General features: G+C 35.9%; 2 protein-coding genes across 2 annotated transcripts; one reads left to right on the top strand and one right to left on the bottom strand.

Annotated features, from left to right (window-relative positions):
* Positions 1-635: 635 nt before the first annotated feature.
* Positions 636-6,583, bottom strand: LOC145636423 (iron-sulfur cluster assembly SufBD family protein ABCI8, chloroplastic-like). The gene is made up of 2 exons (XM_081687984.1): positions 5,016-6,583; positions 636-1,116 (listed from the first exon to the last, which is right to left on the bottom strand). The coding sequence occupies exons 1-2, from the start codon at positions 6,462-6,464 to the stop codon at positions 898-900; spliced, it is 1,668 nt and encodes a 555-aa protein (XP_081544110.1). The 5' UTR covers positions 6,465-6,583; the 3' UTR covers positions 636-897.
* A 6,614-nt stretch (positions 6,584-13,197) lies between these two features.
* On the top strand, positions 13,198-15,503 carry LOC145636421 (polyubiquitin-like). Its single transcript, XM_081687983.1, has 2 exons — positions 13,198-13,339; positions 13,962-15,503. Exon 2 carries the CDS (start codon positions 13,962-13,964, stop codon positions 15,333-15,335), a length of 1,374 nt encoding a protein of 457 aa, XP_081544109.1. The 5' UTR covers positions 13,198-13,339; the 3' UTR covers positions 15,336-15,503.
* Positions 15,504-15,513: the final 10 nt, after the last annotated feature.

Below are 15,513 nucleotides of genomic sequence, written 5' to 3'. Positions count from 1 at the left end.
ATCTAGAGAAAATTGACAAATTTTCACAAATCTTTAGTATAATTCATTCTTTATTTTAAACTTTTATTCTAGATCAATGATTTCATTCCTAAAATTAAATTAGGTGATAATTATGAATAACTAATAAACAGTTTGTTTACTTCAACTGTTCAACATCAATACCCCTTTTTTTTTTTTTTTTTGAAAGATCAACATCAATAGCCTAATTTGTAAACAAAATTCCTAAGCCTAGAAATCTAGAATAGTATTTGAATATGTTCACCTCATAGATTATGCAACCGTCTAAAAGGGAGAAGTTTTTTTTTCTTTTTTCCAAATAAATACCGTGACAACATTTAACCAATATGGAGTGGGAGCGATATTACTATTCTACCACTTCATCCTCTTCCTACATAGCTACTTTTTAACCTTGAACATAATTCATAAATTTCCCACAAGTCCCTGCTGTATCTCATAGCTAAGTACATGAAATAATGCAAAATATGGAGTACTTTTTACAATAGTTGTGAAGTATTTTTTACTTTTTTTTTTTTGACGGGAAGTATTTTTTACTTAAGAACACATGTAACCATCAATTAAGAAAGAAGGCGGTATACTACCTTGAGATGACCGAGAAACATGTAATAGACTAGAGGGAACAATAAAAGCTTATATGCATTACAAAAACGCAAACCACTTATCACTAGTATGTTTTGGAAGGTTGAGGTAATCATACAGCATATGTTTTGGAAACACAATATATACAGAACTTTGTTGACCTAAGAACTAAGCATCATACAAGTTTCTGAAGTGTGACTCAAAAAGGAAATGGGATCACAGTTCTGTTACTCGATTATTCACAAAGGTAAAGTCGATAACAACCACATGAATACAGAATAAATATAAATAAAAAGGTATCTAACCGACTGATCCTTCAAGTTTGATGCTCATAAGTTGGTTCACTTCTGCACCAAACTCGTCTGGAAGCTCGTTGAAGACATCCTTGCAAAACCCAGATATCATGGCAGCCATTGCCCTTTCATAGTCAATTCCTCTTTGCTGAAAATAGAAAAGTTGATCTTCTCCAATTTTGGATGTGCTAGCTTCATGCTCGATCCGTGCTGAAGGATTCTTTACCTGTTCATAAACATTAGATAATCAATGACAAAGCACAAGCAACCCTAAAAAATAAGTTATATGATGAGCGTAGAAGTTATTGAATGACAGACATTCAGAGACTCAGCACAGCACATTTAAATGTTTGGAATATGCAAGGAACAGAAGCATTTTAGTAAGAGGGGGATACAGCTTCGTCATTAAAGCTGCGCCTTGATTAGTTTGCCACTTGCATCACTCCCTAACTGTGACAACCCTAGATAGAGCTAATCAAATTAGGAGAAAAGGAGAAGGGGATAAAACTAAAATTTAAAAGGGGGTCAGACCACTAATTTGTACTCGAAATTGGGAAAGACGTTGCGTAAGCAGCTATTCATAGCATCAAAGCAACAATCTAAAAACGATCATGTCTTAACGATACAACAGATAGACACCCCTTAAGGCCTTAACTTTGTCCCCCCCAAAGAGGAAGAAGATAAGATAAGAGAAGTAAAGCAGAGCATTTGGTATGGGGACAAATCATAAAACTCCATGGTTCAACTTAAGGGATAAGGCATCCACAATAGAAAGTAGAACACACGGAGGAATACCACAAGCAAGCCGACAATAATTTAAATTAGCAAAGATATTGCAAATTGTGATTCTGAAACAAGCTGCCAAAAAAAAAAAAAAAAGACTTTATTGCTGCCTATGCCAATTCATGAGTTGACAACCAATATCCCCTGGCTTCTGGGAGAACACAGTCAATCATTGTCATTATTCATATCTAAGGTGCCCGTAGATTTGTGCAGAAAACAGAGGACTCTGGAAACAAAGTGTAAAAGGTGTAAAAACTCAAATGGAGAAACCTCGTGTTTCAAGTACTTACTCAACGGAAGGGGGAGAATCTTACAGCTTATCATGTTATCACAAACCCTGAGCTACTGTGTTAAATGGAGATAGAGAGCTAAAAGGCAGACCAGAAGGTACTAGTGCTTTAGTCAACCAGTCACTACTGGGTATCAAGAGAAAATAGAGATAGTGTGCTATTAAAAAACAGGATACAATTTTTTTCACCCTATCCAACTTTGGAGGTGTTCTTTATGTGGAAAGAATTGACGGTGGGACTGGGAGTCATAATCAAAGCGAACGGGAATTGGAGGTGCCCATTCCAAACCTTTTGAGAGATAGATCAAAAACCCTTTTGAAAGGGAATGAGGGAAGAATAGCTATAAGGGTAGACTGGTAAATTTGTAAGTTAATCCCAAACGACTTCAAGACTACCCAAACAAGGAAATGAGACTTTTTTTTATGTATTCCCAACACCAATTTCCGATCCCCATCCCCAAATTTCCATTCCCCATCCCCAAACTCCCTTTCCCACTCCCCATACCCAGCCCCCAAAGTTGCTTTGGCTGGACTGTACTGCTCTGCTGATTTTGTATCAACTCCTTCATTTGATTTTAACATTACACGTTCTAGAAATTTTCGATTCCAATTACGACAGACATTGCGTTGATAGAGAGCCTCAAATTGGAAGTAAGAAACTATGAGAGGAAAGGACAGAAAATTTAGAAGTGAGTCAGATAAAATGTTCATAATCCCAGTTGAGAAAATAAAAAATCATAGATTTATCTCCAAAAGGATGAGATCGGCTGCATGAACCAAGACATTATCACCCTGGTCATCCACAACGATTCCCTTTCTTAATCTATTTCTATCTAGTGCTACATACTCTTGCAAACCCCTTTCTTCATGTCATTCTAAACTCCCTCTATCAAAGTTAGCTTTGGCCTCCCTCAAATCCGTTTGAAACCTCCATTATCCTTGCTTACTGGTTCATCCTCTGGTAGACATCTCACATGCCATTCTCCTTTATCTTATCCTTAATACCCGTAACTCCATCTTTCCTTCAAAATCTACATCTTAATTTTATCTCCCTAGGTGTTATCACACATCCATCTCAACATATGTATCTCTATTACATTGATTTTTAAATTTTTTAACAGTCTCCTAATCTCCTTCCATACTAGAATTTGTAATACTAGGAAGCTAACAATTTCAGTTCAGCAACAAAAAGGTGAAGTTGGCACTACCCAAGACCCAAGGCCAACAGTGGTAGTAAAAAGTTGCCTTTTCCAGCTAGAGAAAAGAGGGGGGGGGGGGGGGGGGGGGGGGGAGGGGGGTTAAAATAGAGTGTAAAAAAGAGAGATCAGATTATTACTCCATTGTTCCAATGTAAAGGAATCAGTTATACACAAATTAAAGTTAATAAGACAAAGGATAAAGCACAAGCAAGCAACCAATTATAAGTCCAAGTACGATCAAATGAGTATAGCCAGTAAGAATTTTGTTATATGAGCCTAAAAATTGTCTCATTTGTTGCCTATATGTATGGATTGATCTCCAGAATCTCCTGAACTTTTAAAATTGATTTCATAAAGATACTGGTAGTGTAGTTCTGCTAATCAACAGTAATTGAATAACAGGAGAAATCATTGACGGTGGATTATTAAAATTCAAGATTCGTCACAACCTACCACAAGTAATTTATACTTGAGGGGAAACTTTCCTAGGCTAAGTGTCACGACAAAGCCTCTTTGTTTGTGCATTATCATGCAGATACTTCGAAGACCATTTAACCATTCCCAAGTTTCTGATTAGTCTTACATATAACCTAATACAAGATATTTTAAAGAAAAAATAATCACCACAACTTTGTACAGTGTCATAATCTAATTCTACCTCAGAATTTTCACTAGTGTGCAATTAAAATTAGGGGAGGGAAATTAGTGTGCCAAGCATAGAACTCAAGTGCAGGCTATTGCCTATTGCTTTTCAGAAAAAGTGTAGTTCTTCTAACAGTGTTTAGGGCCAGGTTATACAGCACAAGATGATACAAAACTTATTTGCACAAAAAGTGTCGATGAAAATATGAAGTGAACGAGAGTCAAAACTCTAAGATTACCAAGATATGAAAACTAAGTTACAGGCAATGGATAGGCACGTAGGAAATAAAAGTGAAAGTTTATAATGATTGTTTAGAGAATCGGATTGATTACTTAATAATACTATGTAGCTCTGCAAAGAATACCAACATAAACGAGCAAGCAAAAGAGAAAATTATTTACATAATTCTACAAATTGTTTACATGTTTATGATATACTATATTAACTCTAATGAAACAACTCCATTAGTCCTTTGTTCTCAACATTTATTCATTATATGTTCCACTGTACCCCCACAACATTTCACTCTCTTGGAATCAGTAATTGTGAATCCTCTAACATATTTCTTTCTAAACCTTGCATCATTGTACATATACTCAAAGTATGAAATAGGTATAGAATTAAAATAACTCACACCAAGTCCTATTCTTTGTTGGTAGTTAATTATTAGGCCTCTTTTAGGATAATTTCTGGTGAGGACCAATAAGTTCTGATAAGGGCTACCAAATTCACTTTACAACTATAAATAAGTTCAACTACATTATAATTAAAAGTTTAGATAAGGTGAACTTTGTTGAAATAATAAAGTATAAAAAAAGGTGCATCTATTTGAAGGTGTCCCTATTAGTCTAATATAGCATAACAATTTTCATATATTATCATTAACAAACTTCAATATTATCTTTGTAAACATGTAACCTCTTGTTTTCTTCAAAACTAACCATATGGGGGAGGGAGAGAGAGAGAAGGGGTGAGGGGGTAGGGTTAATGGAGCTTTACTGCTAAGAACATCAGCAATATTTAGTGGCCTTTCAAATATAATACATCTTAAAGGCAATCCAAAGTAACCTTAAACCAAAAACAAAGTTCAGACAATTTTAATTCAAGTCCTCAACATTCAACAATACCAGCATAAGAAAACACACAGACAGTACAAATGCAACATGTAAAATGAAAAGTATAAGAAAACATGGACATCTTCAAGGAAATACCTGAATATACGGATAAGTGTTTGCAGCAGCTTTATCCCCAATAAGCATAGAATCACATTGTGAGGAATTCCGAGCATTTTCTGCCTTCGACTGGACTTGAACTAAACCTCTATACACATTTCTTGAGTTCCCAGCTGAGATACCCTTGGATATAATTCTACTTTTGGTATTTTTGCCCTTATGTATCATCTTTGTCCCAGTATCAGCCTGTTGGTAATTATTAGTCAAAGCCACAGAATAAAACTCACCCACCGAGTCATCTCCCTCCAAAACAACACTAGGGTACTTCCAAGTAATAGCTGACCCTGTCTCCACCTGTGTCCATGATATCTTTGATCTTTCCCCTGAACATAATCCTCTCTTAGTAACAAAATTGTAAATCCCCCCTTTCCCTTCTTCATCACCAGCATACCAATTCTGTACCGTAGAGTACTTAATCTCCGCATCATCATCAGCATACAACTCAACCACAGCCGCGTGCAACTGATTCGTGTCATATGAAGGGGCTGTACACCCTTCCAAGTACTCAACAAAACTACCCTCATCAGCAACAATCAAAGTCCTCTCAAATTGCCCGGTTTCAAAGGCATTGATCCTAAAATAAGTCGAAATTTGCATAGGGCACTTAGTACCCTTAGGTATATAAACAAATGACCCATCACTAAACACAGCTGAGTTCAAAGCAGCATAATAATTATCATCACAAGGCACAACCCTCCCCAAATACTTCTTAACTAAATCAGGATACTCCCTTATCGCCTCCGAAATCGAGCAAAAGATTACCCCTGATTTCTCCAATGTCTTCCTATGTGTAGTCGCAATCGAAACACTATCAAGAACAGCATCAACAGCCACATTTCTACCACTAACATTAGCTAAACGATTCCTTTCATTCAAAGGCACACCCAATTTATCAAAATACTTAAGAAGCTCAGGATCAGCTTCATCTAAGCTATTCAAAGTGGGCTTTTTCTTAGGAGCAGAATAATAACATAAATCCTGAAAATTAATTGGTGGGTATCGATTATCTGACCATTTTGGTTCAGCCATCTTCAAAAATTTACGATATGAACTCAATCGAAACTCCAGCATCCAATCAGGTTCTTCTTTTAGGGCAGAAATTAACTTAACTGTTTCTTCAGATAACCCTTTTGGGATTGTAAAAGAATCAATTTTTTCACTAAAACCCCATTTATACTCCCTTTTAAGGAATCTCTGAAGTGGGTCATCTTCATTTTTAGGAATTAAAGCAGGAGAAATAGATTTATTACCTGGGTCAGAAGTGATTGTTGCGCTAGAATCGTACCCAACTTCAGCTCTGATTTTTGAGAGATTTGGGAATCTGGGTTTTAGGGTATTGGGATTTTGATGAATTAAGGTGGATGATGGTGGGTCGCAAGAGGGTTGAAGAGAGAATCGAGAGATGGTGTTTGCTAGTAGAGATGCCATGATTGAATTTTTTTCTGTAGAATGAATAATTATCGAAGAAGATGAAGATGATGTTTTTGAGTGGAAGTAAATTTAGGAGGAAATTCTAAATTTGTAGTTATGCTTTGATTTTTTGTGGCTGTGAAATTTGGGAGACTCGTGGATGACACGAACCATCTTGGATCATATAGCGGTTTCAAGAATTCTAGTTCATCTTGGATTTTTGGCATTCTTGACCCTTGGTTAGTTCCATGGGGTGAAAAGGATTGGCATTGGTGGAGTTGGGTTGGTGATGCTATAGAGGTTAGATTCGGGTACTTGGTTAGGCATGGGTGCATGCCACGTATCATTGGAATCACGGTTTATATTTTGGCCTGTTCACATTTACTGAACTGAGCTGAACTGAACTGAACTGATTAGAGCTGAACTGAACTGAACTGAACTGAATAGAATTGAGCTGAAATAAATATTTAATGAGAGAGGGAAATTAAGAGCTGAACTGAACTGAACTGATTGGAGCTGAACTGAACTGAACTGAACTGAAATTAAGTAAATGTGAACGAGCCCTGAGGCTTTGTTTATATTTGCTTTTTTTCAAGCTATATAGGTTTAGATAAGGGTTAGAGTGTGTTATATTCACCTGATATTCACTAATATTAACTTATCTTAACTGAACTTATTACACTTGAAATAAGTGAACATAATGTGAACAGAACAGTTATCGTTCAATGAGAACTAATAAAGATTAACTTAAGTTTATTTTACAACTAAAATAATTTTTTGATAACTTAAATTGAGTTCATTTAGGTCTAGATTAGAGACAATCGTATAAATAGAATGCGCGTTATGTTGTGTTACTATGTTTATTCGAATTCTCGACTTCTTTAATGCTTAGTGATGAAGAGTGATCTTTTCCGGGTTGGTATGGCTATGTGGCTTATGCCTTAAAAAGATGTGGTCCAACAAAATTGAATTGTGTTAGGTCATGCTTTGGTTGAGCTCAAGTTGGATTGGGCCTTTTCATGTTGTGTTAGGTTGTCGACGGGCTAGCCTAATCCAATAACAAATTTATGAAACGTTATTCAATTATGTCAAGTTTGGGAAATCTTCTTCAATCAAGTTTGCCACCATTTATAGCTAGCTCAGACATGCAATTGACTTGCTATGAAGGTGTCACCAAAAATAAGAGAGCAATAAGCTAAAGAAAGCTAACTAGACAAATGCATACAACCAAAATATAGCACTTACATCCCTCAAAAATATATATATATATATATATATATATATATATATATAGCACTTACATAAATCCATAGGAAATAGTTAATAATAGACCATATTGTACAACAAATAAAACATTAATTAAAGTCTTAACCCTAAACCCTAGCTATATCCTAACACCAACCCTTCACGAAGATTAAAATCCCTTACAGAATATTAAATTTATGAAATGACGGGAATGATAGTTAATGATAAATATGACAATGGTTGTGGCAAGTTGGATGTGTGAGAACCCCTTACTTGTAGGAAAAGTGTTTCATTTGGGGTTCAAATCTTGAACGCTTAGTTTTCTTTCCTTTATTATATTCTTATCACGTTGATTGGCTTAATGTACCAACACGCGTGGTTTTACATGCTCAACTTGGAAAAAGGTGGATTATTGAGATAATTCGTATGGCATAAAATGGAAACACAATAATATTGTGAATATTGTAATATTAGAAAGTTAACTAATAATTGGATTATAGTATTATTAGAGTTGAATTCAGGATTACAAGAATATCTCGTACATGTTAATATAATATTATATAGAAAATTATACTATAACAAGAAAATTCACAAAGATATATACACTATGATGAAAGGTGCACCTAAAGTTATTTTTATTGCTCATTTTGATGGGTATTACTCATTTTTTTGACGTAATTGATGGGTATTGCTCATATAGTCACGGAATGAGCAAAAAAATAACCTTGAGTACACCATGCATCTGGGTTTATATAATTTTTTTTTAGAAAAGTAATTGAAAATAAGGATTATAAAGCTATATGAAATACCTTGCGATTGTTGTGAAGTTGTGATTCGTGAACTCATGTTAATGCTTGAAAAGTATGAGAAAATGACAATACAAAATTCAAAACTAAATCTATATGTAGAAGATTTTATTTAAAAGTAACTACTATTCATTCGATTTTATATTGATCTTCTCACTTAGAAATCTTTTTGTCAGACAAAATTGATCAAAATTATAAGATCAATATAACACGAAAGTATCCAATATTTCTATCCAATCCGATCCATTTTTCAAGTTCGGGCCAAGATCGGTATTTTACACCAAATAAACCCATTTGGCATTTGGTGAGAAACAATTTATTGAGGAATTCTCAAAGTTGAGCTATTAATTGAGACTTCACAATGAACTATAAATATGTTCATTCAATACTCAATTATCCCATTTCATTTCTTCATCCCATTTCATTTTTCTGGGTAATTGCACCATCAAACAAAAATTAAATTTCTTTATTTCTTTAACCCTTTACCATTTTCTTGGAGATTTTAAGCGTCGCAACATTACACACAAATCTTCTTAATTCGTGACTCTGATTTTTCATCGTTATCACTGCAAATCAGCAAATTCACAGTGATAACAAGAAGACAACTTTTACAGGTATGATACTACCCATTATTTTTTTTATTTAATTTTTCTCTTCAAAATGATTTGATCTTGAATAATTATAGTAAATTATATAATTTCTATGATTAATAAAGAACTCGTTAGACATAATTCTTGGGCATTTTTTTTTATAATTTTTTTTTTAATATTTGCTTTCTTAGAAGATTACTCAAATGATGATGATTTTAACGTTATTTTGTGTGTGTTTGGATTAATTTTATGATGATTAAAGTTTGTTGTTTATGTAACGTCATGCATGATCATCGTATATAACAATTCAAGATCACATTTCTAGGAAATTTTGTGTCAAGATTAGATGGTTAATTTGAAGATGTTTGGTGAAATTAGAGACAATATCATGTTGGTTTTTTAGTATGTTTAACGCTGGATTGAGTACGATGAACTCGGTTCGAGTATACACAATGGCGTATTTCTTGAGAAGTTTGGTTGTCCTGAACATTTCCCCTGTTTTTTCAAAGCTGCAAAAGCATCTTTGAGACTTTAATCAGTAGATGAGCTTTTCTTTGCTAGAACTTTGCTTTGTGCTCTCTCTTTACGAGGTACATTATGTGTCCGATACAATTTTAGGATGTTTGGAAAAAGTTATCGCCTTTTCTTAATAGTTATGGTTTATAAAATTATGATAAGGTCTTATCAAAGTGACTATATGTGATTATGAGATGTGGAACGGAGGATTGTTTTGTTAGCATTTTGTGTACGTGTGTTGTGTATGTGCGTGTTAGTGATGCCATGTCTATGTTATGTGAACTTTGCTTTGTGCTCTCTCTTTACGAGGTACATTATGTGTCCAGTACAATTTTAGGATGTTTGGAAAAAGTTATCGCCTTTTCTTAATAGATATGGTTTATGCGATGGAATATTTAGTTCAATGTACATTTCTTCCTTGTCCAATTCTTTGCATTTAAAGAAATGAGACATGAATTTTGGTTAATTTAGCATATGGTTTGTTTGTGACATAAAATAATTCACAGTTTCTGACTTTACATGAAGGAAGATTTCGCTACGGGCCACCCCAGGCCATGTAATAACAGTTAATGGTTGAGAAAATTTTAAACTGATCTGCTGTATTCTGTTTTCTTATGGATTGAACTTGTGTTATAGTATTTTGTTTTATAGGTTGAGCTGAATTCTCTTTAACATCTTATGCTTAACTTTAAAATTATGATGTTATGCTTGAATGTAATAAAAAGATCAGGCTGTCTCTGAAGTTGGATTTGTGTGTGCATGTAGAATGAGCCAACTGATGAATCAAGGAGCAGTTATTATACCAGCAGAGGCACAACCAAAAAGGAGAGGGGGGCGCCCTCGGAAGGGTGAGGGTCAAGCACCTCCAAGACCTCCAGTTCCCAGCTTTTCCAGCATACAAGGGGAGGGATCTAGTACACTCAAACCTACAGCAAGCAATCCATCAAAAGGAAAAGAGAGTATTGAAGATATGGATGATGATGATGATGATGATGATCAGGAATATGATGAGATGGTAGGGCAGGTGGTTACAGGAGTCCTAGAGTATGCCTTTGATGCAGGGTATTTCCTTTCAGTCAGAGTTGGGGACAGTAATGTATCATTGCGAGGCGTTGTGTTCAAGGAAGAATGTATTGTTCCTGTTACCCCTGAAAATGATATTGCTCCCAATACTAAGATGCATAAGAGAAAAGATTTCCCAATCCCCTCGATGAATGTCATCACTCAGGTAGCTGAACAACCTGCTCGTAATTCTTCTTTGAATCCAGCTGAAAACATCAAAATCCAACAGCAAGAAAAGGTTCCTTCCCCAAGTGTCACTCAGAAGGGGCAATCAGAGGATAAAGAACAGCAGGATAAAGCTTCAGATGACAAGGAACAACAGGAGAAAGCGTCAGAAGATAAGGAGCAGCAGGAGAAAGCATCAGATGACAAGGAACAGCAGCAGATTTTAGCTGATGTGGAGGATCAGGAGAAGCTATCACTAGCAGCCGAGATCATTGAGGAGGTTTCTGCTAAAATGGAGAGTCTGAAAGACTTGTCAGAGCCTCCGGTGAAGAAGCAGAAGACAGATGAAACAACTGTGAGTCTGCCAAATGAGGAGGATATGATACAACATGATGCTGTCACTAATGAGAATTTTGAGGATGCTGTCATTAATGAGAATTCTGAGGATGCTGTCACTTATGAGAATTCTGAGGATGCTGTCAAGCCGGTTGAAGAAGCTAATAATAATTCTGTGTTGCCTAAGGAAACCATTATTAGTCCTCCTCAAATCGCAATTTCCCTGAAAGACTCATCAGTAGATGTTCCGACAGTCATGGAGCAGGACATTTGTACAAATTCAGGGTTTCAGATTAGCATGGAGAATCCAGACGATGAAGATGAATTGTCTGAACCACCAAATGACATTAGTCCAATGGAAACGGAACAAGGAGAAGATAAATGATCAGGATTCAGGAGAATTATTAATGATTCTAATTGCTCACAATTTTTATGATATTCTTTGGTCATTGCAGATGTCAAACTAGATAGAATTAGACCCTCCTGACTACTTGGGCTGATCGTTTTGGTTAGATTTTTCTTGATTGCTTTATGGTTTCAACAGATAAACTTGTAGGAATTGAACTTTTCATGGCTTTGATGAAAAACTTAGCTTTATATTTGTAGTAATCACCTGGTAAACTGTTCTTATATTCTTTCTGATGCATTTTTCTGTCATATATGAACTATAACTATAAGATACGTACAGATGTTTCATGTTTTAGATTTGAATTAGAACTTGATTAACTGTTGGATTATATAGACCACAGTTGATCAGATGTTTCTGTGATGTATATATGCAGGTTCTTAGTTGTGAATTCCCACAACGAAAAGCTGCAACACCATTTACAAAACATTGAGCTTTCAGTATGTTTTGTAAATTTGTAAATTGAATCTGTTTTGAAATGATTGCAGTTTGAATTATCATCTTAAGGGATTTATACCCACGTTTTGTGTTGTTCTGATTCGTATCAATCTGTCAAGCGTAGGTACATTCGTGCAAGTATTAGAACTCAGTGAAGTCTTACACAATTTGATTCAATATGAAGTGTCATAGTCTATACTCGGTAAGTTTCTATCAAGAATATGCAAAGTTTAGAAGCTAAGTAAGATTGGCTCACTATATTCTACAGAGTACAGTCGTACAGACTAACATGGCAGTGCTGGAACCCATCTCATTATAGTATAGAGTGACCCTAATTTTGAACTTCTTTTTTTAGCAAGTGTTTTAAAGGTGGGAGTTTCAAACTTAAAATCTTGGGGTAACATGCGCTTTGGTAACTAATAACTATCCATTTGCCTTATTTAAAATTTGGATTATAATATAAAATAGCTGAAGAATAATAAAACTAAATTTCTAGAATGTTCTCTATCTTGGGGTAAATTAAATTAGGGATGACAATGGGTCGGGTTAAATGGGAGACCCGCCCCAGACCGCCCCAGTGGAGCGGGGATGGAGGAGGTTTGGCGGGTGATGGAGCGAGGATGGGTATAGAATGCATGGCGGGTATGGATTTTAAATTAGACTTGGCCCATACCTGCCCCGCCCATACCTACCTCATATTTCCTTAAGAAGAGTTTAGAATTTATGAAACTTGATACCCCTAAGGTTCAATCCTCCCAAACAGTAAGAATCCTAAATACTTTAACATTTTGATGTAAGTGATACAATACAATATCATGTCACTAAGTTCGGGACGATTTTGGGGTGGGTATGGGGTGGATATAGATATCCAAGTGGGTGGTGGGGCATGGATGAAACTTCTTCAAATTATTTTAATTTCATATATTAATATTAGTTTCACTTTAAGATTTTCATTTTTAATTCTCTTATCTAACGCCCCGTGGGCGTCCATTAGCTTTTGCCATTATTTATTAGTATTATTATTATTATTTAATTAAGTGTCATGGTGCATTGTGTTAACACGTTTAATTAAACAGGTCCCAAAACCCTATTACTAACCGTTATTTAAGAATTTAGAGTCTTTAGACGTTAGGTTTATGTCGTGTTTGCTTTTGGCAGCTCTATATTCCAAACCCTACTTGTATTTGCTAATTTTATGGCGGTCAAACAAACCCTATAAATACTTGATGTAGGTTTCATAAGTTGATCACATATTCACATCTAAAGCGATCGAATAACTCCATCCGACATTCAATTTTCTCTCTTCACCCTTTTTCCCAATATACAATCGTAAGTTCTCTTGATTTCTTTTTCAATTTGTTGAATTCTTTTCGTTATTTTGTTTCAATTTCTAGCTCTACTTCAATCAATCGATCAATTTGCAATTCTAATTTGCATACAATTATGAAAATTATTCCGAATTTGATTATTTTGTTCTGAAATTGGTTTATCTTATCTTTACATATTAGGGTTTAATTATCTTTAGAGCTTCTGCAAAAATTGTTCTTTAGATCAGATTTCCATAGTTTATTCTAGATGGTTTGTTCTTCATATTTGATTGCTGTAATGTTTTGTGAATTGTCTTCAGTTAGAATTTATGTTATTGATTTATGTGAGTGTGTGCTTTCTTTTGATGCTAAATTACAGTTAGGTTTTTGGAATTTCTTCAGTTATAGCGATTATATTACACATTTGATTATTGTTTGAGTGGTTGATTAATTGATTGTTGTTTTGAATGGTTTATTAATTGATTGTTGTTTTGAATGGTTTATTAATTGATTGTTGTTTTGCATGGTTGAATAATTGATTGTTGTTTTGAATGGATGAATAATTGATTATTGTTTTGAATGGTTGATTACTCGATTGTTGTTTTGAATGGTTGATTAATTGATTGTTGTTTTGCATGGTTTAGATGCAAATTTTTGTCAAAACCCTAACTGGCAAGTCCATCACTCTCGAGGTTGAGAGTTCTGATACGATTGATAATGTTAAGACCAAAATTCAAGATAAAGAAGGAATTCCCCCAGATCAGCAGCGTCTGATCTTTGCTGGTAAACAGCTCGAGGATGGCCGAACCCTTGCAGACTATAACATCCAGAAGGAGTCTACCCTCCACTTGGTGCTTCGCCTTCGTGGTGGAATGCAAATCTTTGTAAAGACTTTGACAGGAAAAACAATTACCTTGGAGGTTGAAAGCTCTGACACTGTCGACAATGTTAAGACCAAAATTCAGGACAAGGAGGGAATCCCCCCGGATCAGCAGAGGTTGATCTTTGCTGGGAAGCAGCTCGAGGATGGGCGTACCCTTGCTGATTACAACATCCAGAAGGAGTCGACCCTCCATCTTGTGCTCCGATTAAGGGGTGGTATGCAAATTTTTGTGAAGACTTTGACAGGGAAGACCATCACTTTGGAGGTTGAGAGCTCAGACACTATTGACAATGTTAAGACTAAGATTCAGGACAAAGAGGGAATCCCCCCGGATCAGCAGAGGTTGATTTTTGCTGGGAAGCAGCTCGAGGATGGACGTACTCTTGCTGATTACAACATCCAGAAGGAGTCAACCCTCCATCTTGTGCTCCGATTAAGGGGTGGTATGCAAATTTTTGTGAAGACTTTGACAGGGAAGACCATCACTTTGGAGGTTGAGAGCTCTGACACTATTGATAATGTCAAAGCCAAGATTCAGGATAAGGAAGGCATTCCTCCGGACCAGCAAAGGTTGATCTTTGCCGGGAAGCAGCTTGATGATGGGAGGACCCTTGCGGATTACAATATCCAAAAGGAGTCTACCCTTCACTTGGTGCTGCGCTTGAGAGGAGGGATGCAGATTTTTGTTAAGACCTTGACAGGGAAGACCATCACTTTGGAGGTTGAGAGCTCAGACACTATTGATAATGTAAAGAGTAAGATCCAGGACAAGGAAGGCATTCCCCCTGATCAGCAGAGGTTGATTTTCGCTGGGAAGCAGCTTGAGGATGGGAGGACCCTTGCAGATTACAATATCCAAAAGGAGTCTACCCTACACTTGGTGCTCCGTTTAAGAGGTGGGATGCAGATTTTTGTCAAGACTTTGACTGGGAAGACCATCACCCTGGAGGTTGAGAGCTCAGATACTGTCGATAATGTGAAAACTAAAATCCAGGATAAGGAGGGGATTCCCCCGGACCAGCAGAGACTAATCTTTGCAGGGAAGCAACTCGAGGATGGACGCACCTTGGCTGACTACAATATTCAGAAAGAATCCACCCTCCACCTTGTCCTTCGTCTCCGTGGTGGCTTTTGAGTTGGTTATGTGGGATTGTTACTGTTTGGAAGGCTGCTGCTTAAGATTTGCTTTGCTTTTAGTAGGTTATGATAAACAATTTTTAGTTTATGTTTTCTTATTATAGTAATGAACTCGTTAAGTCTTTCTCATCTATGAATAAATATAGTTTCTACAAGTGCCTTTGTATGTTATTTGT

The sequence above is a fragment of the Chenopodium album genome, chromosome 6 (genome assembly GCF_948465745.1).
Source record: "Chenopodium album chromosome 6, dcCheAlbu1.1, whole genome shotgun sequence".
Taxonomy (NCBI): domain Eukaryota; kingdom Viridiplantae; phylum Streptophyta; class Magnoliopsida; order Caryophyllales; family Amaranthaceae; genus Chenopodium; species Chenopodium album.
The sequence above is the reverse complement of the archived record's forward strand: the minus strand, read 5'-3'. Positions and strand labels throughout refer to the sequence as shown.